The sequence below is a fragment of the Macaca nemestrina genome, chromosome 8, assembly GCF_043159975.1.
Source record: "Macaca nemestrina isolate mMacNem1 chromosome 8, mMacNem.hap1, whole genome shotgun sequence".
NCBI lineage: Eukaryota > Metazoa > Chordata > Mammalia > Primates > Cercopithecidae > Macaca > Macaca nemestrina.
Window position 1 is genome coordinate 4,744,355 of NC_092132.1, and position 22,904 is coordinate 4,767,258.

Sequence of the window (22,904 nt, forward strand, 5' to 3'; positions counted from 1 at the left end):
AGACACAGTCCTTACTATGTTGCAATGCCTACATTCTAGTGGGAGAGGCAGATACAGAGTCAGAATTACGAAAGAAATCTAGAGTTGAAACCAGAAAAGGCTGCAGAGAAGAGTCAGAGAAATGTACACATAAGGCATTCTTTTTTTTTTTTTTTTTTTTTTTTTTTTTGAGACAGAGTCTCGCTCTGTGGCCCAGGCTGGAGTGCAGTGGCTGGATCTCAGCTCACTGCAACCTTCGCCTCCTGGGTTTACGCCATTCTACTGCCTCAGCCTCCCGAGTAGCTGGTACTACAGGCACCCACCACCCCACCCAGCTAGTTTTTTTTAGTAGAGACGGGGTTTCACCATGTTGGTCAGGATGGTCTCGAACTCCTGACTCGGGTGATCCACCCACCTCAGCCTCCCAAAGTGCTGGGATTACAGGCGTGAGCCACCGCGCCCGGCCTTACTGCAGTATTTCTAGTATTGTTGAGTAAAGACAGATGGTGGATCAAAGGGGATGTTTTTGACTTGTGAGGGAAAATGTATTCAAAATTTATGGGGAAAAGTTTTCTTCGTAAAGAGCACAGGGGTGGCTTTCAGGACTGTTTCTCAAAGAGATAATGGTGGTTGCAGTTTCATTTTGAACCACAGACATTTATTTTAAAAACCCCCTGTAGAGGAAATTCCATGTTGATGGTTAGTCATCTGAGGGAGCTTAGTCAGGTGTTTGTTTATAGTGAGTCCTAGACTGTATGGATGTGTCATGCTCTTCCTGTGCACACTGTATTTCTCACTAAAATAAGGGTAAAATATTTTCAGTCTATTACTCATTAAACCAAAAGAGGGGAGGGAGTGGTTTCGGGGTGATCATCAGTCTGATCTGGGGACGTGGGCTGCGTGTGTCGGCCTCAACAGCGGCACTCTATCTTCTCTGGGGGGTTCTCCCTGCTGTCCTCGCCCAGCACCTTCTATAGCCCCTGCCTTTGGGGTGACTGCTGCCCTGCTCACGTTGCCTCCCCTGGCCCATTCTTTTGGTGTTGCCAAGAACTAGACTGAGACAGCTTGGAAATGCTCCAATAATTTCTACTCAGGGAGAACAGAAACGAAAGCCTTCCAGGAACTGCGCCCCCAGAACACAGAAGTGCTCAACAGAAGTGCGAAAACGCTGCTGGAGGACAGCCCCGCTGCCCCCGCGCTGAGGGCTGCCCCCACCTGAGGCTGCACCCAGAGCTTCCTTCCCTGCTTCATTCCGACCCAGCCTTCCCATGGGCCCAAGGGAGTGAAGGCAAAAGCTCCTTCTCAGGGTGCGGATGCAGCCAGGGAGTGGTGGTGGGTGGCCACACCCGGTGTCCCCATGCCCACACAGGAGGAGGGGCAGGGGCCATTGCCTAAGCGGGGACCCATGAGGTCCTGAGGCTGCAGCAGGGTCTGTCCCCAGGGCAGAAGGGGCCCAGGGCTCCGGTCGATTGCCAGAGTTCCCCGGCATGGATTCTGTGTGCCTGTGCCCCAGCTGCCCATTGCTACATTGAGACCCCGTCGGTGGCATCAGCTGGCTCCTGGGCCGATGCCCCTGGTTTTGAGGAGCACTGATGCCATGGCTCCTGCTCAGAGCTGAAGGGTGTACTCCTCCTTCTCGCTGAAGAGCTCTGGCTGGAGGCGAGAACAGCGCCCCCTGTGGAGGGGGTGACCGGTCCCTGGCGAGGTGGGTTCTGTTGACTCCCTTCCGCTGTGGGGCGTGTCTGTGCCTCCGCTTCCTCGGCATCCGTGTTCAGGCGGGTTCTGTGGCCAGAAACCTGGGGCCCCCACCTGTGCCTCCGCTTCCTCGGTGTCCGTGTTCGGGCGGGTTCTGTGGCCAGGGACCTGGGACCCCTAAAGCGTGAGGGTTCCTTTTCCTCCCCATCTTGTCACATTTGACTTTTGGTGTGTCCTCACAGACCTGGGCGGCTCCAGAGCCCCTGTTGAGGTCAGTTTGCCCCTGTTTGGGAGTCAGACCCGGGGGAGGGGGTAGAACACATTAGCTGGGGACCCAGCTCCAGCCATCCCTGCACAGCCATGGCACCTGGGCCGGACGCGTATCTGTGAACATGGGCTGGGTGAGGCTTTGGCTTTGGCTCTAGCTCACCGTGGGCTCGTTGGTGGCCCGGGCCTGGCGCGGCAGACAGTGTACAGTTGTCTGCACTGCTGCTGACAGGAGCAGATGTTCCGTCTGCATTCCCAGCACACATTCTGAGACCGTCTCCATCCGTTTCACCAGAAAAGCTGCCGTGACTGTGTTTAGCGTCAACTTGCGTGGCCCTAAGGGAGGCTTGCCTGTGTAGACAACAGGTGAGTTGTCACCCACGTGTCCTGATTTTAGCAGGAGAGTACAGCTTGATAGCATGTACTCTCTGGTCTGTGCTCACTGAGCCATCACTCCGTCCTGTTCTGCTGCTCGAGCTGACGGCACGGATCTTGGTGGCTGCTCCGCACCTGACTTGGCCCAGGGTGTGGCACAGAAGTGCTTAGCAGCCCTGAGCTATCTTTTTCACTTTCTTTGGCCTGCACACTTTCTGGTTGATGCCCAGTGTCATGAATGCAGAGTTCTAGGAGGACCGTCGGGAAGCATGGCTTTGAATAATGACTCACTCCGGAGCTCCGGAAAGTGCTTTGCGTGTCATTTGGGTGGCAGATCGTTAACCGTTTACATCCCCTGAGACATGGGTGCTGAGCACCGGGCCGGCTTCCTAGGAGACAGCCATGGGCCCCTGTGCCAGCCTCACAGCAAGGCTGCCACCCAAGCTCAGGCCGCAGCTGCGCAGCCTGTGGGTGCTGACCTGGGCCTGGGGTTCACTCGCCAGTAGCTAAAGCGGCTTCACGCAAGAGCTAGGCTGTTCATTTATTTAATGACTTTGAATTTCTGCAGCTGCTCTCCCCGACCTCAGGGTACACATCTGCGGGGGATCCCGGCAGGCCTTCACTTTACTCTTCATGCACCAACTTTCCACCCGTCCCTGTCCCTTACTTAGATAGCCCTCAGGGCAGGTGGCACAGAGTCTGCTCCCCACGTCCCTCCCTGAAAGGTCGGGGAGGAGCCAACTCCGAAAGGGGTTTCTTCGGGGGACCACCTGCTCCTGCAGGAGGCTCGCCTGCTGCCCGCCTCTGCTGACGTCCGCTGTGTATACTGAAACTTTTTGTTCCCCGTGACCCAATTGCTCACACAGGAAGCCGATTACTCATTCACTATGTTTCCCTTTCACTGTGTGAGATGCAGCTCTAAAAATGGAATCTTAAACGTGCTGAGTGATCTCGATTCAGTGAACGTGGCACGGCTGTGTACGTGACGCTGCGCTGGGTTCCGGGCTTTGCTCTCCGAACTCGCTCTCCAAGGAATGGGTATGGCCTTAAGTGCAGAGGGGTTGCCAGCCCTGGGCCCTGGGTAGCCATCGCCCCTCCCAGGAGCAGCTGAGGTCCCTTCCAACCACAGGCACACTTTACTTTATTGCCCTGCACAAAGAATGTGTGCTTTTCTCCTTCCTCCCTTCCCTCCCTCCCTCCCTCCTTTCTTCCTTTCCTCTCTCCTTCCTTCCTTTCCTCCTTCCTTCCTTCCTTTCCTCCTTCCTTCCTTCCCTTCTTTCTTCCTTTCTTCCCTCCTTCCCTCCATCCTCTCCTCCTTCCCTCTCTCCCTCCCTGCCTCACTCCCTTCCTTACTCCCTCCCTCCTTCCCTCACAAGTGGAATGTTTGTAGCAGCCTGAGGAACTCTTTTGGTGCCATTCTTCCAATAACGTGTGCTCACTTAGTGTCTCGATCAGCATTTTTTAAGCAATAAAGTGTTTTTAAATTAAGATATGTACATTATTTACACACAATGCTATTACACAGTTAGTAGACTACAGTATAGTGCAAACAGAACTTTTGTATGCACTGGGACACCAGAGCATTGGCGTGACCTGCTTCATTGTGGTGGTCTGGAACCGAGCCTGTAGTGTGGCTGAGGTGCACTGTGCTAGGATCCTGGGATTCCTGAATGAGAGGATTTGCCTTTCTGTTTCCAAAGGTTTCAACCTTCAATGCAGAGACAAGACTAACACTTATGGAAGCAACTGGAAGAAGCCCATTTAAAATAAGACTGTTTGGTTAGTTGGTGGGTAGGACATGTGGCGGGGCGTGCCGCCTGTGGCCTGGGGAGGAGGTGCCCGTGGGGTGTCCGGAGAGAGCGTCCACAGAGAGGTGGAACCTCGATTACTCCTTGGAGCATCCTTGGAGGATGGAGGAGATGGGGGAGGATGGCTGCTCCTAGTGGGCCTGGAAGTAGTGGGGAGGTGAGGTCGAGTCTTGGATGCAGGCCAGGGATTTGGGACTCGGCTGTTGGGCAGGCAGCGGCAACCAGGACCTGCCCCGGGAATGCCAATGTGGTGGCATCTTCTTGGTGAAGGCATCCCAGATGCCCCCTCCTCGCGGGCGTTCATTTCTTCAACAGAGAGCACATGGAGAGCGCATCCCTAGGTGGTATTAGAATTCCCTTTAAAACCATCCGTGTCAAATGTGGCGAGTGCGTGTATGGCCCATCCATGTCTTGTAGCCTCTTGTACATTTGGTCCCCACCTTGGTGCATTATTCACCTGTCGGGGCCAGGGGCTCACAGCCCGGGGGGGCAACCAGTCATCCCCTCCTTCCTCGTGCATGGGGGTCGTGTCCGCACACTTCTGCTCTGTCTCCTCTCGCACACTTTGGCTTTGATCCTCCAGCTTGTATCTGCAGCTTACACATGGGACTCCCTGTGAGTGATCACAGTGGATTTCAGGCACCCCGAGGTCTCAGGCCTGCAGAGGCGTCCTCGGCAGTGGAGTTGCCTTCTTGAAGGTGCGGGAAGGTGGACCCTCCCCGGCCCTCTGCCTGAAAAACTTTTGCATCTTTAACTTGTCATTTTATATTCCACGTGCCTTCACGTGAAATATCAGTATTTTCATTATTGAAAGCTAGAAGCAAGAAAGAACTATTTTAGGAAATTGCACATTTTGTGAATTACCGCTGCGTTTTCCCATTGCCTTTATTCACAGGGGTTAGTACCACCGGCTGCGTTCAGGTTTCTCATCTCTCACGGCAGGTGTTGTGGAGGAGGAGGTCTCGAGGGAGGCTCCTTGGGAGAAATAGGGTCAGCCTGAGCCCTGGGCCCGAGCTGCGTCTGTGCCAGGACTCTGTTTGGGGGCCGCTGGGAGGGGCCTGGTTTGGAGCTGGCCTGGCAGCCCTGCTTCACCTACGAGTCGCTCGTGTTCCAGCCCCAAACCTTCTCGCAGCCAGCAGTGTGCCCCTTTGTGGTGTGGTTGTGAGGCTCGGTTCAGTAACCGCATGAGCACCTTGTAAGCTGGGAGTCACCAAAGGACAGTGACTCTCCTCCCTGAGAGGAGCATGCCCGGCCCTGGAATCGAGATTGGCCATGGGGCTGGATTCCTGGGCTCTGTCCTAGACGTTTCCTGGGAGCCATCTCACTGGGTGGTTGGAGCCACTTGAGAATGGGGCCACGTGTTGGTGAGCGCTTTGTTCTACTCCAGTGTGGCGTATGGAGAGACTCCCTCAAGGGAGTGGCTGGCTCCACTGAGCCCACCTGGACTGCAATGTCCACTCCCAGTCACGGTTAGGGTCCTTGCTGGGAAGGATCTTGGTGAGCTGCTGAGCTTATGAAAAGTCATCAGACGTCATCCTGTGGATGACTGACACCTGGAAACTGTCCCTACTGGCAACATGGGCGCTGCTTGAGGACTCTGTTTGTTTGTTTGTTTGTTTGTTTCAAGATGGAGTCTCACTCTGTCACCCAGGCTGGAGTACAGTGGCATGATCTCGGCTCACTGCAACCTCTGCCTCCCAGGTTCAGGCGGTTCTCCTGCCTCAGCCTCCCGAGTAGCTGGGATTACAGGCACATGGCACCACACCCAGCTAATTTTTGTATTTCTAGTAGAGATGGAGTTTCACCATATTGGCCAGGCTGGTCTCGAACTCTTGACCTCAGGTGATCTACTGACCTCGGCCTCCCAGAGTGCTGGGATTATAGGTGTGAGCCACTGCGCCCAGCCTGACTTGGTTTATTTTTGTAGCCTTGGCCCAGGGCATGGCGCCCAGCCCACAGGGGCACCCGCTGTGTGCCGTTGAAGGGTGGAGTGTCGTGGAAGTCTGTAGATGTGTCATCTGTGAAGTCATGACAGCTTGGTGGAAGACCACGCTGCCATGACCATTTCCAAATGGTGTAGCTCAGTGAGCTTCATCACCTTGAAAGCGTGTTCGTTTTCTCATAGGAAACGAAATTTAAAAAAATAATAATTCAAGGAGTCTCTGAGTTTTTCTAGGTCAGAAATACAGTAAGAACAGCTCATATTATTTTTAGTAGAGTCCTTTTTCTTTCTGGTGAATGTCAGTAGGGATTGAAGTACATGTGATTTGTTTTAAATGGAAAAGGGATGTCTTTTTTTAAACAGACATTTGAGTGAAAATTGAAAGGATTCTTTTATTGAAAAATGTTTATTTTTCTAAATCTACATTTTGAACTTTACTAATATGGAGCCACTGAAAACTTGAGTTGGGATGTAGTTTCTGCTGCTTATGGGTGATAAAAAGCATTTCCTGAGTAAATGAATGGTTTAAAGAGCAAGGAGGGAAGGGCACCACCTTGACACTTTCAGGCTCTTTGCCTTGTCTCCCTTGCTGGTAATTCACGCTGCCTCATCTGTCCAGTGTCTGAGACGGGAAGAAATAACAGAAATGGACATAGCACGTTTGATCACCGATGACTTGTTATGATACATTTTAGGTAAATTATTGGCTTAATGTTGAGACGCCTCCTCTGTGGAATGCGATATTGGCCTGGACATGAATGGAAACAGCAGAGGGGGGCATATGGTGGCTCGGGGCCGAGGGGTGGGAAGGGCCACAAAGCAAGCCTGCTCCCCTGTTAACGGGTGTTCTCTCTGCCATTCCAGCACTTGCGCCTCCTGCACCGCCGCCACCCCCCATCCAAGGATATGCCTTCAAGCCTCCACCTAGACCCGACTTTGGGACCTCCGGGAGAACAATCAAATTACAGGCCAATTTCTTCGAAATGGACATCCCCAAAATTGACATCTATCACTATGAATTGGATATCAAGCCAGAGAAGTGCCCAAGGAGAGTTAACAGGTATTACGTTTCATCCTTCATGACCTGTGTAAGTGGTCTGTGCAGACAGACATGGCATTTAAACTAATCAACTCTGAAATTCTCAGCAGACCCACCTGGCTTTTTTCCAGAACATTTCAGCTGCATTTGTTTTTCAAAAACAGTTTTTCAGAGTCAAACCTATGGATTGGGGGGAAAAAAAAAAAATATATATATATATATATAAAATATATAAATATATAAAAATATATAAAATATATAAAAATATATGAATATATAAAATATATAACTATATATAAATATATTTTAAAAATATATATAAAGTTTTTGTATTGAGACACAGTTTCAGGATAGTGAAATACACTCATCGTAAATGTACAACTCGAAGAATTTTGACAAATATACATATACCGATCACCCTAGAAAGTTGCCTCATACCCTCTTCCAGTTACCCCAGCCCCTAAAGTCACAGTGTTCTGCTCTGTGTCACATAGATTAGTTTCTGGGTCTGTCTAGTGACACAGCCTCAATCCCGACTGCTTTTACTCAGCAGAATTTATGAGACCCACCTGCGCCATTGTGTGTATTCGTAGCTTATTTTTATTGCTAAAGAATACTCTATTGCCTATTTCATAGTCTGTTTTTCATCTTCCTTTTAAACACATGGGCAGTCTAGGCTGTGGCCATTATGAATAAGGCTGGTGTGAACATTCTTGTTGAAGTTCTTTTTATGGAGGTGTTTTCATCTCTCTTAGATAAGTACCTAGGAGTAGAATTGCTGGGTCGAAGGGTAGGTGTGCGTTTAGCTGCATGTGAACCTGTCAAATAAATGGTGTTCCCATGTTCCCATCCGTTTTCCTCCCATCAGCTCCGCTGAGCGTTTCTGAGGCCACCCACCCCCACCAGCGCCCGGTGTGGTCAGGCGTTTTTTGTGTGTTTCGGTGGGTGGACAGTGGTTTCTCATTGTGGTTAATTTTCATTTCTCTGGTAACTGATGAGCTGAGCGTCTTTCCGTGTGTTTATATATTATTTTCATCGATAAAGTGATATATTATTTCCAGCAAAGTGTTGAAGTATTTTGCCTGTTTTTTTTTTTTTTTTCACCGAGTTTGTCTTTTTGTTATTGATCCATGAGAGTTTTTAGTATATTCTAGATGCATGTTACATTTGTCAGGGTCCTCCAGAGCGACAGAACCAATAGGATAGAGATATAGTCATGTACCGCATGACAGCGTTTGGCCAGTGACAGACCACATATACCACAGTGGTCCCAAAAGATTGTAAGGGAGCTGAAAAATTCCTATCACCTACTGACGTCATAGACCACGTAACGTTGTAGAGCAGTGCATTACCCTTTCTGAGTTTAGATTTTTTTATTTTTTATTTTGAGATGGAGTCTTGCTCTGTCACCCAGGCTGGAGTCCAGTAGCATAATCTCGGCTCACTGCAGTCTCCATCTCCTGGATTCAAGCGATTCTCCTGCCTCATCCTCCCAGGTAGCTGGGATTAGAGGCACCTGCCACCACACCTGGCTAATTTTTTGTATTTTTAATAGAGATGGGATTTCACCATATTGGCCAGGCTACTCTCAAACTCCTGACCTCAAGTGATCTGCCTGCCTCAGCCTCCCGAAGTGCTGGGATTACAGGCATGAGCCACTGGGCCCAGCCTAGGTATATGTAGATGCACACATCCTTACCATGGTGTTGCAATTGCCTGCAGTGTTCAGTAGTCACATGCTGTACAGGTTTGCAGCCTAGGTGTGTGGTAAACTCTACCTCGTGGGTGTATGTAAATATACTCTATGATATTCACACCGCAATGAAATCGCCTGAGTGAATTTCTCAGGCCATATCCCCATGGTTAAACCACACATGACTGTACATATATCTATAGATATGAGAGGGGATTTATTAGGGGAATTGGCTCACATGATTGCAGAGGCTAAGGTGTCCCACAGCAGGCCATTTATAACCTGGAGAGCCTAGAGTGTCAGTAGCGGGGCTCAGAAAGCCTTATAATCAGGGAAGCCAAAGACCTGGAACCCACAGGGCTGCTGCTATAAGTCCTGGAGCCCAAAGGCCAAGGGAGCCTGGAGTTCTGATGTCCAAGGCAGGAGGAAGACAGTGTCCCAGCCCCAGGAGGGAGAGAAGAAATCACTCTTTCTCTCCTTTTTTTTCTATCTGGGCCCCTAGCTGATTGGATGGCACTACCCACACTGGGGGCAGATCCCCACCCGGTCCCTGACTAACACGCCGTCTCCTCTGGAAACAGCCACACAGGCATACCCAGGAGTCATGCTTTACCAGTTCTCTGGATTGTTCTTTAATCTAGACACATTGGCACCTAAAAACCACCATCATACGAGTCTATACTGGGAATATTTTCTCCTAGTCCAAAACTTGTCATCTCACCTTCCTAATGGTGTCTTTCTTTTAATGAGCAGAGCTTTTTAGTTTTGTTGAAGTCTAATTTATAAATTTTTAAAAACAGCTGTTACATAGTATATTCTCTCTAGGAAATTTTTGCCTACCTAGGGATCATAAAGATATTCTCCTGTTTTTATTTTAGAATTATAGTTTTTGCTTGCATATTTAGTCCGTGATCCATCTTGAATTAATTTTTATGTATGGTGTGAGGTAGTGGTCTGTTGAAAATACTTTTCTTTCACCCACTGATTTACCTTTTGACTTTTGAAAAAAATCATTTGATTGTACAGGTTGAGTATCCCTTATTCAAAATACTTAGGACTAGAAGTGTTTCAAGTTTTCATTTATTTATTTATTTATTTGGATTTTGGAATATTTCCATTATGCTTACCAGTTGAGAATTGCAGATCTGAAAACCTGACACCCAAAATGCTCCAGTGAGCATTTCCTTTGAGCGTCATGTTGGTGCTCATAAAGTTTCAGATTTTGGAGCATTTGGGATTTGGGGTTTTCAGATTGGGGTGCTCAACCTGAATATTTGTGTGGGTCTATTTCTGGATTATCTTTTGTGTTGTCTTTAGGCCAGGAACTCTTGGTCATTTTAACTATAGTTAAGTGGTAAGGCTTGAAATCCGATTAAGTAATTCCTCCAAATTTGTTGTTCTTCACAATTGTTTTAGCTATTCTGGATCTATTGTTTTTCCAAGTACATAGAATAATAAATATAAACAACTCATCAATTTATGCTAGAAAGCCCCTTTGAATTTTTTATTGTGGTCACTATGAATCTGAAGTGTGCTGTGTTTTTGGATGCTATTATAAATTGGTGTGTAAATTTTTCTTTTCCTGGAATGGTGGGGAGTGACTACTGTTGAGTATGGTGTTGATTTTTGGGGTGGTAAAAATGTTCTAAGCCATGGCGATGGTTGCAAAACTGAATATGCTAAGAGAGAATGTCTGGGAACTTAGTTCTCATATCTGTAAAACTAAACAGTTGGAATCACTCAACATGTCCAGAGTATGTTGAGAGTTCTATGAGATTCTTTAAATATGCACTTACTAGAACGTGTATTTCTGAACAAAAACTATGTGCACCACTGGGTTAAGCAGCTTTCTTTACTAAAGGTCTTCCTAGATCTTTTAGTATATGTCATTGCTGTGTGGCTCTCCCTCAGTGGGACTGCTGGTTTGTTTTTGCATTTCCCTGGGATAGAACCCTGTGTGAATCTGTGATTTAGGGGGTACTCTTAGAAGCAGAATGAGGGCATGAAGCAGTATACACATTTCCTTTTTCCTTTTTTTTCTTTTTTTTGAGACAGGGTCTCACTCTGTTGCCCAGGCTATAGTACAGTGGCATGATCTGGGCTCACTGCAACCTTCACCTCCTGCGTTCAAGCGATTCTCGTGCCTCGGCCACCCATCTGGAGTAGCTGGGATTGCAGGCATGCAGCACCACAACCGGCAAATTTTGTGTTTTTAATAGAGATTGGGTTTCACCATGTTGCTCAGGCTGGTCTCAAACTCCTGCCCTCTTGTGGTCTGTCCGCCTTGGCCTGCCGAAGTGCTGGGATTACAGGCGTGAGTCACTGTGCCCAGCTAATTTCTGTATTTTTAGTAGAGACAGGGTTTCACCATGTTGCCCAGGCTGGTCTCAAACTTGTGGCCTCAAGCTGTCTGCTCACCTTGGCCTCCCAAAGTGCTGGGATTACAGGTGTGAGCCACCACGCCTGACCCATATTTTCTGGGCTGCTGACTGGTGCAGTGGCAGGTGGGCCCTTAGGCCATCGACCACAGTATACAAGCAGCTTTCTTTTATGAAACTAGGCATGGCCAAGGCTTTGTCATCTGACACCAGAAAGAGGCTGAGGGTGATGAGAACGTGGTGTCTTTCCAGGACTGTGCTACTACACGCCGGTGGTTTCGCCTGCCAGGGTCGGGTCACGCAGTTGGTAAGCAGCAGATGCAGGGCAGGACCTGCATGCACGGGGCCAAGGCCAGCCTATTAGGCTGTGAGCCAGGTTGAGAGTTGCTGCCTAGACCTAGGAACCTTTAGGCCCTATCTCAAAATTGTAATCAATCAAAACAGCATAGGAAAATGCCAGAAGTAAAATGTTTGTGCTCGCAAGACCTGTGTGGGAACCCTGGCCTGCCTCGTAGGACCCTCCTCCCAGGACCCACGTTCCTGAGACCCCTGCTCAAGCATCAGCTGCAATGCCCTGGAGGTGCAGTGGTGGCTGAGGCAGACGTGGCTCCTGTCCCCATTGGGGAGGTGGATGGTGCCCATGGTCAGTGCTGCTGGAGGGGAGCTCCGAGTGCAAAGGGAGACGAAGGTGGGGCCCTGAGCCCGTCATGAGTCTGGGCCCGGGGAGCTCCTCCGTCCTGCTGCCTGGCATCTCCTAGCCATTTCTTTCCACACTGCAGCCTCTGTGAGAGCAGGGATGGCGTCTTAGTTGTGAGTTCCCAAACCTCGTGCAGTGCCCCGGGTCGATGTTTAATGAGTCCAACACAGAGACTTTGTCCAAGGTCATGAGAAAGATGCTCTTGCACCTCAGTCACCTCGTGACGACGTTCTGACAGCTACCTAGTGAAGCAGCCTCAGTGCCCTCAGGCCCTGCAGTACAGTCCGCCCTTTCCCAGGGCTGCCGGGGTGGGGTTTGGTGCAAGCAAGACCCCTCTTCTCAGGAGCGTCCTGTACAGCTGTGGGCACCGAGGTGGCTGCACAACACAGCCAGTCTTGAGCCAGCCCCAAGAAAGCATGGGAGCAAGGCCCGCACAACCTAAGCCTTGCTGAAGTCATGTGGGCCTTGCCCGCCTGCTCTGTGCTGAGAAGCACGGGTGGGCTGCGAGGAGGAGATGGGCTCATCTCCCTTCCCCTGCCCCTCTTCCTCCTTGTTCGTCTTGAGCTCCGTCGTCAAGTGGCCCCAGAAGAACTAGCAGACGCGATTGTCCTGTGCTGTGAAGCGGAGGGCCGGGCAGCATGGCTGCGTCACACTCAGCCTCGCACCTGGAGCTCTGTGGCTCTGGGCATGAGCCACTCACAGGAGTGCAGGTGGGCCCTGCCTCTTTAGAAGACAGTCTGGTGCGGGTGTTAAAGCAGAAACACTTCCGACACACCCGTTCTCCTTCTCAGTCTCTGTATCTCAAGGAGATGTATAGGATGACTACTTTGAACAAAAAAGAACAACGAAAGACACCATCTGAATATCAGTAGGAAGCGACGGGTTAGAGGAGTGCACTGGGGAATGCAGTGTGGCGCTTGGCAGCAGGGGAGTGGGGCTCCCAGGTTGACCTCCAAGCCCAGAAACACAGGCAACTAAGTAGCAAGTGGTTAAGTGGTAAACACTAAAGGCACATGATTACTGGTCTGTAGTTCTAGACTTGGTGGCCACATTGTATACAGTTAGGAGGAAAGATCTCAAAGACACAGAGTAGGAAAATGGGAGCCTCAAAAGTGTGGGTTTGATACCGTGTGTATAAAAATAATAAAGCACTGTATTTGTACATAGCTATGTGTTTATGTGAAAGCATAGGTTTGAAAAGGATAAGGTTACTTCTTAGAATGGAGATTGAAATGAGTGGGTAGTGGAAACAGACTTTTAGCTTTTTGGGTTTTTTTATTTTTCTTTTTCAAACAGGGTCTCCCTCTGTTACCCAGGCTGGAGTGCAGTGATGCAATCATGGCTCACTGCAACCTCGACCTCCTGGGGTCAAGTGATCCTCCCACCTCAGCCTCCCAAGTAGCTGGGACCACAGGTGTGCACCACCACACTCCACTAATTTTTAAATATTTTGGAGAGATAGGGTCTCTCCATGTTGCCCAGGCTGGGACTTTTAGCTTTATCGTTATGTGAAACTTTCGATGAGAATGTATTAAGGCAAAAACTGTGTAATTAGAAATTAATGAAAGGATGACATTTGTAAAAGAGGGAACCTGTCAGAGTTATGACAAAAGGGCAAACAGGCAAACAGGGCAGGCCTGATTCCCTGCATTAGCAAGCACGCTCTGGCTTCTGCGAGGCGGCCCTGGCCCTGTGTGGGGTGCTGCTTGGCACTGTCCTCGTCCTGGGTGGTGACTGAGGAGGGAGTTGTCCCCGCTTAGGACTTGGCAGAACGAGCACTAACAGCTTGGCAGTGGTTCTCCTTTTCCTTCGTTTCAACATGGGTCACGCTCTAAGAGGCTGGGGGCCCACCGGTGGACGGAATGCATGCAAATGGGCTCCTGGGCTGTCATCTTTGTTGGGAAGTCAAGAGCAAGCCTGAGACCTGGTTGGCCAGCAGAGCCGGCTCTCCAGAAGCAGGGACACTCGCTCAAGTGCTTGCACTGGATTGAAACGAAGAACCAGATTCGGGGATTCCGAGAGCAGCGTCCCCAGGTGGCTCCATGGGCTGGCTGGGAGTTAGTGCCTCACAGGTACAGTTTCACTTTGGGGAAATGAAAAACATCTGTGGACGGAGGGTGGTGATTGTTGCACGACAGCATGGACACACTTAGTGCCACTGAACTGAACCCTCAGTTGAAATGGTCAATTTTATGTTATCTGTATTTTATCACAGTTTTACAAAGAAAGAAAATTCACTGCCAAGTATGTGGTCATCTGTGTTTGAGGAGGGAAGGGACCGCCTGTGTTAGAGTTAGGCAGCAAGGTGCCATCCTGCTGCCACAGCCACGCGGTCCACGATCGGCCCCTCCTCACCCTCAGCAGTGGGCCCTGAGGCACGGGGGCTGCGGCAGGTAGCCAGGGATGCTCGCTCTGGGCGGTGGATGCCTGAGTGGTGGCCAGGATTGTCTGCCGGCCGACTCCACGGGTGTGCATTGCAGCCCCTCGGGGCACTGCCTCGCTGGCACGACCGAACAGCCTCCTTCTCTTAAGAGATCTGCCCAGCCCAAACCGCACACCGTGTTGGGTGTACAGGACGAGCTGGACCTGACCCTGCCTCCAGGGGCCCACAGGACGGTCAGTGAGCGGAGTCATCATGCCGAGTGCTGGATGGGGCTCACGACAGTGAGTATTCATCCGGAGGAGTCTCCAGTAGCGGGGCTCGGTTGTATTTCCTTGAATCCTGTGTGTGTGGCTGCCTGCCGTAAGTCACTGAGAAGTGCGTCCTGCTCTCTCTCCTGCCGCCCCCATCCCCTGGGCCTGTTTCTGGGCTCTGGGCTCTGTCCCGAGCTCTCTGCCTGCCTCAGCGCCACTGCTTCCCTCCAGGTGCTCCTCCTCAAGAATACCTGCCAGCCTTTGTCTTTCAGATTTCCACTTCTATTTTAGGATGAGTTTATTAAATCCTATCAAACAAAAATACATCCCACTCTGGATTTTTACTGAAATTAAAAGGATGGATTTGTTTGACGAAAATATTCTGATCCATAAACATGGTATATCTCTTTACTGAATTTTTTTTTTTTTTTAAGTCAGAGTGTTTCTGACTCTCAAAGAAAAAATTTCTGGGCCAGGCAAGGTGGCTCACGCCTGTAATCCCAGCACTTTAGGAGGCTGAGGCGGGCAAGGTGGCTCACGCCTGTAATCCCAGCACTTTAGGAGGCTGAGGCGGGCAAGGTGGCTCACGCCTGTAATCCCAGCACTTTAGGAGGCTGAGGCGGGCAAGGTGGCTCACGCCTGTAATCCCAGCACTTTAGGAGGCTGAGGCGGGCAAGGTGGCTCACGCCTGTAATCCCAGCACTTTAGGAGGCTGAGGCGGGCAAGGTGGCTCACGCCTGTAATCCCAGCACTTTAGGAGGCTGAGGCGGGCAAGGTGGCTCACGCCTGTATTCCCAGCACTTTAGGAGGCTGAGGCGGGCAAGGTGGCTCATGCCTGTAATCCCAGCACTTTAGGAGGCTGAGGCGGGCAAGGTGGCTCATGTAATCCCAGCACTTTAGGAGGCTGAGGTGGGTGGATCACGAGGTCAGGAAATCAAGAGCATCCTGGCCAACATGGTGAAACCTCATCTCTATTAAAAATACAAAAACTAGCTGGGCATGGTGGCACACTCCTGTAGTCCCAGCTACTGGGGAGGCCGAGGCAGGAGAATCGCTTGAACCCAGGAGGTGGAGGTTGCAGTGAGCCGGGATTATGCCAGAGCACTCCAGCCTGGCTTATGAGCGAGACTCCGTCTCAAACAAACAAACAAAAAACTTTGTGAATACAGGTTGGGACTCGGAACCGCCATGCCTGCCTCCATCCTCCCTGTGCGTGTAGCTCTGGGAGGACCCGCACCTCAGCTGCACCCCTGCTATGGGGAGGACCACACTGCTTTTGGCTGCCACTCTCCAATTGTGGGGCAGACAGGTGGGGGTCAGGGCAGAGGTCTTTTCTTTTAGAAACTAGAAGGAGAAGGGAGGCCAAGGTGCAGGGTGGCCACCGATTCTGAAGTATGTAATCAATGATGTATTGCCATTATGTTACATTCTACAATTAAATAACTGTTTCCAAACACAGCGGTTGCGTATCACCAAGTCACTCAGGAATTCCTCTGCTGTGATACGCAACTTAGAGTAGCCACGAGATTGTCTCATAGGGAAAAAAGGAGGGGGGAACTGCCAGTGTACTGCCAGGGACCAAATCTTTGTGGAGAACCTGGATTTCATAGAGGGGAGAGAACGGGGAAGCCGAGGGACCCATCCCTGCAGGAGGCGGTGCTTGCAGGCATCATCACTGAGATGTTTGTTGGATGGCTGACTCCGCCACTCCTTTTCCGCCACCTCTTTCACTGAGAACACAGGAGTGAAGAAAGGTGCACTGGAGGGCAACATGCATCTTTATCCAAGGAGGGGCATAGGCAGCACTCACCCTGTGCGTGGCCCGCAGCCCAGACCGGGAGGCAGCGCTCTGGCTTTCTGAAGCTCCCTTTTGCTCTGTAGCCTCTTCTGAATTTTCAGCAAATACAGTCCTAATGTCCAGCAGTAATGACAGTTTTTTTCTTCCTTACAATCCCTTTCTTGCCCTGCGGTGGTAACTGTGACCTGTAGCGCGGCATTGAACAAAAGCGGTGATTTGGGCGTCTTTGTTACGTTGCGAGCCTCAGGGAAAGTTGGTTTGCTGTAGACTTTGAGAAGGTTTCTGTGCAGATTTCCTACCAGATTAAGACTTCCTTCTATCCCTACTTCTCTAATTTTTTTTTTTTTTTTAAATCATAAGTACCAGGCATGATGGCTCATACCTGTAATCCCAGCACTTAGAGAGGCCAAGGTGAGAGGATTGCCTGAGCCCAGCCTGGGCAGCATGGCAAAGTTTCATCTCTACACAAAGTTAGAAATTAGCCATTGTGGTGGCATGTGCCTATAGTCACAGCTACTTAGGAGGCTGGTTGGGAGGGTCCCTTGAGCCCAGGAGTTCAAGTTCGCAGCGAACTGTGATTGCACCACTGCACTCCAGCCTGGACAACAGAGTAAGATTCTGTTTCAAAAAAAAAAAAAAAATGAGTGGATGTTGAATTTTATTAAATGCTTTTCTTGTACAACTTTGAAATTGTCATAATTTTTCTTTTTGTTTTTGTTGTTTCGTTTTTGAGAAGGAGTCTCGCTCTGTCACCCAGGCAGGAGTGCAGTGGTGCAGTCTCAGCTTACTGCAACCTCTGCCTCCTGTGTTCAAACAATTCTCATGCCTCAGCCTTCCAAGTAGCTGGGACTACAGGCATGTGCCACCATGCCCAGCTAATTTTTTTTTTTTTTTGAGATGGAGTCTCACTCTGTTGCCCAGGCTGTAGTGCAGTGGCATGATCTCAGCTCACTGCAACCTCCGCCTCCTGGGTTCCAGCCATTTTCCTACCTCAGCCTCCCAAGTAGCTGGGATTATAGGCACCTGCCACCATGCCTGGCTAAGTTTTTGTATTTTTGGTAGAGTTGGGGTTTCACTATGTTGGCCAGGTTGGCTAATTTTTGTATTTTTAGTAGAGACAGAGTTCCACCATGTTGGCCAGGCTGGTCTCAAACTCCTGACCTCAGGTGATCCACCCTCCTCAGCCTCCCAAAGTGCTGGGATTATAGGCGTGAGCCACCGTGCCTGGCGAGCTAATTTTTTTTATGGTTTTAGTAGAGACAGGGTTTCACCATGCTGGCCAGGCTGGTCTTAAACTCCTGACCCCAAGTAATCCACCCACCTGGGCCTCCCAAAGTGCTGGGATTATAGGCGTGAGCCACTCCGCCTGGCTACGATTGTCATAATTTTTCTCTAACATGTTACATTGATTTTTACAGATACCAACTTTTATCAAGATATAATTCACGTACAACAAAATGTTGTTTTGTACTGTTTTAAGTATAGGCACACCTCATTTTATTGTGCTTTGCTATGTATGTATGTATGTATGTATGTATGTATGTATGTATGTATGGAGTCTCACTCTGTCGCCTGAGGTGGAGTGGAATGGCATGATCTCGGCTCACTGCAACCTCCGCCTCCCGGGTTCCAGCGATTCTCCCGCCTCAGCCTCCCAAGTAGCTGGGACTACAGGCACCCGCCACCATGCCTGACTAAGTTTTTGTATTTTTGGTAGAGTTGGGGTTTCACTATGTTGGCCAGGTTGGTCTCGAACTTCTGACTTCATGATCCGCCCGCCTCAGCCTCCCAAAATGCTGGAATTATAGGCATGAGCCACCACTCCAGCCTGTGCTTTGCTTTATTGCCCTTTGCAGGTACTGTTTGTTGTCGTCGTTTAACAAATTGAAGGTTCATGGCAGCCCCGTGCCAAGCAAGTCTTATCAGTGCCCTTCATGTCTGTGTCAGCATTTTTAGCAATAAAGTATTTTTTAATCAAAGAATGTACTTTTTTTTTTAGACACGATGCTATTGCACATTGAATAGATGGCAGTACAGTGGAAACAGAACTTTTCTGTGCACTGGGAAGCCAACATCTTTGTGTGACTGGCTTTTTTGTGACATTTCCTTTATTGTGCTGGTCTGGAACCGAACCCACAGTATCTCCTAGACATACCTTTATATAGGCCTATGATCTTTAAAAAGTGTATACACTCCCGTAAGAACCGCCACAATCAATAGGACATGCTAACAACCCCAAAGCGCCTGCCCCATTGCAGTTAAGCTTGTCGTCCCCTGCCCCAAGGCAAACCACAGACCTGCTTTCTGTCAGTATAGATTGTTTTTGCCTGTCAGAGAGTTTCCTATACATGGAATCATTATCATGGTATACCTGTTCCTCCTGGTGGCTGGCTCTGTTCCCCAAGCGTGTTTCTAAGACACCCGTCATGTTGCATGCAGTGGTGACTCAAGTACTGCATTGTGTGGGTCTGTCCACTCACCAGCTGATGGACATTGATTTGAATTCTTTTAGGTTTGGAGCTGGTGTACACATTTGTATGCAAATGTTTGCGTGGATGTGTTTTTTCATTTTTCTTGTGTCAGATGTTGCTGGACAGGGTGGTAAATAGACATGGACCTTTGTAAGAAACTGCCACACTTTTTCCCCCAAAGTAGTCGCATCAGCCTCGTAGAAAAGAGCTTTTCCCTCCGCCTTCACCAGCTCTTGGTATTGATACCCGTTCCGATTTTAGCCTCTCTACTGGATGTCTGCAGCTTCATTTCCACTTCCCTAAAGCCTAGTGATGAACCCCCTTTAATGTGCTTATCCGCCATTTGTGTATCCTCTTCTGCCACATGTCTGGTCAAATCTTTTGCTCATTTAAGTTGGATTATCTGTCTTACTGAGTTGTAAGAATTTTCCTAAATACATTATGCTTACAAGTTCTTTGTTAGATGTGTGTCTGTGTGACTATGGAATATTTCCTCCTAGTTGATTGCTCTTTTTGTTTTTGTTTGTTTTTGAGATGGAGTCTCACTCTGTCATGCCCAGGCTGGAGTGCAGCAGCACAATATTGGCTCACTGCAACCTCCGCCTCCTGGGTTCAAACGATTCTCCCGCCTCAGTCTCCCAAGTAACTGGGATTACAGGCACCCATCACTACACCTGGCTAACTTTTTGTATTTTTAGTAGAGATGGGGTTTCACCATATTGGCCAGGCTGGTCTCAAACTCCTGACCTGAAGTGATCCACCTGCCTCCCAAAGTGCTGAGATTATAGGCGTGAGCCACCGCGCCTGGCCTTGTCTTTTCATTTTTATAATGGTGTCTCTCTCTCTCTCTTTTTTTTTTTAAGAGATGGGTAAAAGTTTTTAATTTTAATGAAGCCTAGTTTATGAATTTTTTTCTTTAAGAACACATTTCTTAGAAATTGTTGTCTATCCCAAGGTTTAGGAACATTTTTCTCTTATGCTTTCTTGGATATTTTTCAGTTACAGCTTTTAGGTTTATAACCTGTTTCATGTTAATGAATTTTATAATGTTAAATTCAACCTTTTGTTTCTGGTATCAACTGAACTTTGACACGATGATGTATTTTTGAACATGTTGCTAGATTCAGCTTGTTCCTGCCTCTGTTTATAAGTGATTGGCCCGTGATTTCTTAGTACTCTTCCTGTCTAGTTTCAACCTAAAGGTTTTGCTAACCTCATAAAATGAGTCAGGGTGTGTGCCGTCTTACTGTGTTCAGGTCAAGTTTGAATTAGGCCAGAATGATTTGTTCTTTGAACGTGAGTAGAACCCACCTTCCCTCCAATGGAGCCATCTGCACCTCAAGTTGACTGTGCTACCCTGGCCAGGGAGATGAGGTCCTCCGAAGGTTGCGGACCCTTTGTAATGGTTTGGAGAGAGCGCGGAGGAATGAGCTGTCCTCTCGCAAGAGCTGCAGGGCACACCTTGTCTTGGGCAGCCCAGAGCAGGTCAGGGAGGTGCCAGGTGAGATTGTGCCCTGGCTGCCCGGTGGGCATGGCAGGGATGGATGCCGGGGCCATGCTGATGGCCCTCGGGGCTATACCCTGCCCAGGCTGGATCTCCCAGCACTGTCAGAGGCGGGTGCAGCTTGGTGGAGCCCTCAAAGATGTCACTGAGAGGCTCTGGGCATCTGCCACGGGCACTCCCCAGACCGCAGGTGTTGAGGGCAGGTTAGCTGGATCCTTGAGACCCTCTTCCTGAGAATGTTGGAGGTAGACCCAGCAAAGCCATTCTGAATAAGCCCTCCAGGCCAGCTTGCCTCGTCTTTTGGGAAAGGAATGGAAGGAGTTGGCGGATTCTTGCTTCCTGAGAGAGGACCGAGACTCTGCCCAGGAGAAAGACCATTCTAGCCGCGCTGTGTTCCTGCCTCCCTGTGGAGGTTTCTCAGCGACTCCCCCGCCCCCACCTTCGTCTCTCCCTCTTTACCACATCCCCTGAGCTGGCATTTCCTGGTAAAAAAACCCGAGATGTTGAGCACCCCGTGGGCCTCTGCGCTTCCCTCACTTGGGCCTCTGTGGGCAGGCAGGGACCCCAGGTCTTCATATTTGCACTTCATCAGGCATGGTGTGAGAGGGTAGGCATTTAGTGAGCTGAGTTAAAATGCCTCAGAACCCCTCTGAGCTGGGCACAGTGACGCATGCCTGTACTCCCAGCACTTTGGGAGGCAAAGGTGGGAGGATTGCCTGAGCCCAGGAGTTCGAGACCAGCCTGAGCAACATAAGGGAGGCCCCATCTCTACAAAAAAATTTAAACATTAGCTGGGCATAGTGGCCTGTTGCCTGTAGTTCCGGCTACTTGGGAGGCTGGGATGGGAGGATTGCTTCTGCCCGGGAAGTCAAGGCTGCAGTGAGCAGTAATCGCGCCACTGTACTCTAGTAAGATAGAGTGAGACCCTGTCTCTAATAAAATAAAATAAAACAACCACCTGAAATGCCAGGAGAATGCTATGCCCAGCTGGCACCTCTTTGGAGCAGAGCTCAGGCCAGCAGGAGGTTTGCAGAGTGTGTTTCTGGAGGCCTGTCTGTCACGGTGGGGAAGTAGGGGTTGGGGGGTGGAGGGTGGGGATCATGGAGCACTGCAGAGCAGCTTCCTTGCATCTAGCAGCCTTCTGCCACTGGAATGCCTGAGCCCCCAACACCAAAAACTCAGCCCCTCCCAGCAGCAAGCATCCGTTTCATACCGTGGCTCTGCAAGTGGGCTGAAGTTTGGCTGGGCCCCTGGGTCAGGCTGGACTGGAGGGGCAGCAGCACCCAGGACTCGTTCTTCTGGCGATCAGAGGAGCACAGAAGGCCAAGCCAGTCTCACAATCCCCTTGACTGGGGTCACACAGCAAATCCTAGTGGCCACAGTGAGGCCGGCAGACAAGCCGAGCCACACCTGCCAGTCTGTGCGCATAGTAGGGAGTCGTGCGGGGGCATGGCGCCTGACCCTACCTCCGTGGAACACAAATGTCACAAGCTCTGTTCTTCTTCTCGTCAGTGCCTCCAGGGAGCTCCGGGGGTTCTGGAAGTGTCTGCCATCTGCTGTATGGGGCATGGAAAGTGCCCAGCGCATACCAGGTTCTCCCGTGTTTCACTCAGTGCATGAGCACAAACCCACTCATGGGTCTGGTTTGCTTCTGTATAGAAGTTGGAAGTCCTGTTGCCCAAAGGAGCCACAGGTCTTACAAAATTGCTTTAAAAGTAGCATCAGAGGGCCAGGCGCGGTGGCTCACACCTGTAATCCAAGCACTTTGGGAGGCCGAGGCAGATGGATCACTTGAGGTCGGGAGTTTGAGACCAGCCTGGCCAACATGATGAAACCTCGTCTCTACTAAAAAAAAAATACAAAAAATTAGCCGGGCATAGTGGCGGGCACCTGTAATCACAGCTACTCGGGAGGCTGAGGCAGGAGAATCACTTGAACCCAGGAGGTGGAGGTTGCAGTGAGCTGAGATCGTGACACTGCACTCCAGCCTGGGCAGCAAGAGCGAAACTCCGTCTCAAAAAAAAAAAAAAAATTAGCCGGGCGTAGTGGCATTAATCCCAGCTACTCATGAGGTTAAGGCAGGAGAATTGCTTGAATCCGGGAGGCAGAGGTTGCAGTGAGCCGAGATCACGCCATTGCACTCCAGACTGGGCCACAAGAGCAAGATTCCATCTCAAAAAAAAAAAAAAAAAATAGCGTCAGAAAAATATCATCCTTGTATGCCATTTTCTTCATTTTATTGACATTTTGCCCGACTTTTGTCTTTGTTTCAGGGAAATCGTGGAACACATGGTCCAGCACTTTAAAACACAGATCTTTGGGGATCGGAAGCCCGTGTTTGACGGCAGGAAGAATCTGTACACGGCCATGCCCCTTCCGATTGGGAGGGACAAGGTAAGCTCCCTCGGGTGCCCTTGGTGGAGTAATGTACGGTGAAGTAAAGCTCACACGTGTTATAAAGTCCGTCATGCCTGTTCTCATACACGAAACCATTTCACCGAGGAGGAGAGAGCAGCTCGTTGCCATGCGCTTAGTCCTGAGGTCCATAAAAACTACCTTCTTTTTTTTTTTTTTTTTTTTTTTTTTTTTTTTTTTGAGACGGAGTCTTGCTCTGTCTCCCAGGC

The 22,904-nt window shown here is 49.7% G+C and overlaps 1 protein-coding gene across 2 annotated transcripts in view; it reads left to right on the forward strand.

The window, feature by feature from the left end:
* The window catches only part of LOC105488387 (argonaute RISC catalytic component 2), a 119,274-nt gene that overhangs the window by 43,754 nt on the left and 52,616 nt on the right, over positions 1-22,904 (forward strand). For both annotated transcript variants that reach the window (XM_071067764.1, XM_011752382.3), the window contains exons 2-3: positions 6,931-7,126; positions 22,554-22,674. In XM_071067764.1, coding sequence (XP_070923865.1) covers positions 6,931-7,126; positions 22,554-22,674 — 317 coding nt within the window. The remainder of the gene's footprint in view (positions 1-6,930; positions 7,127-22,553; positions 22,675-22,904) is intronic.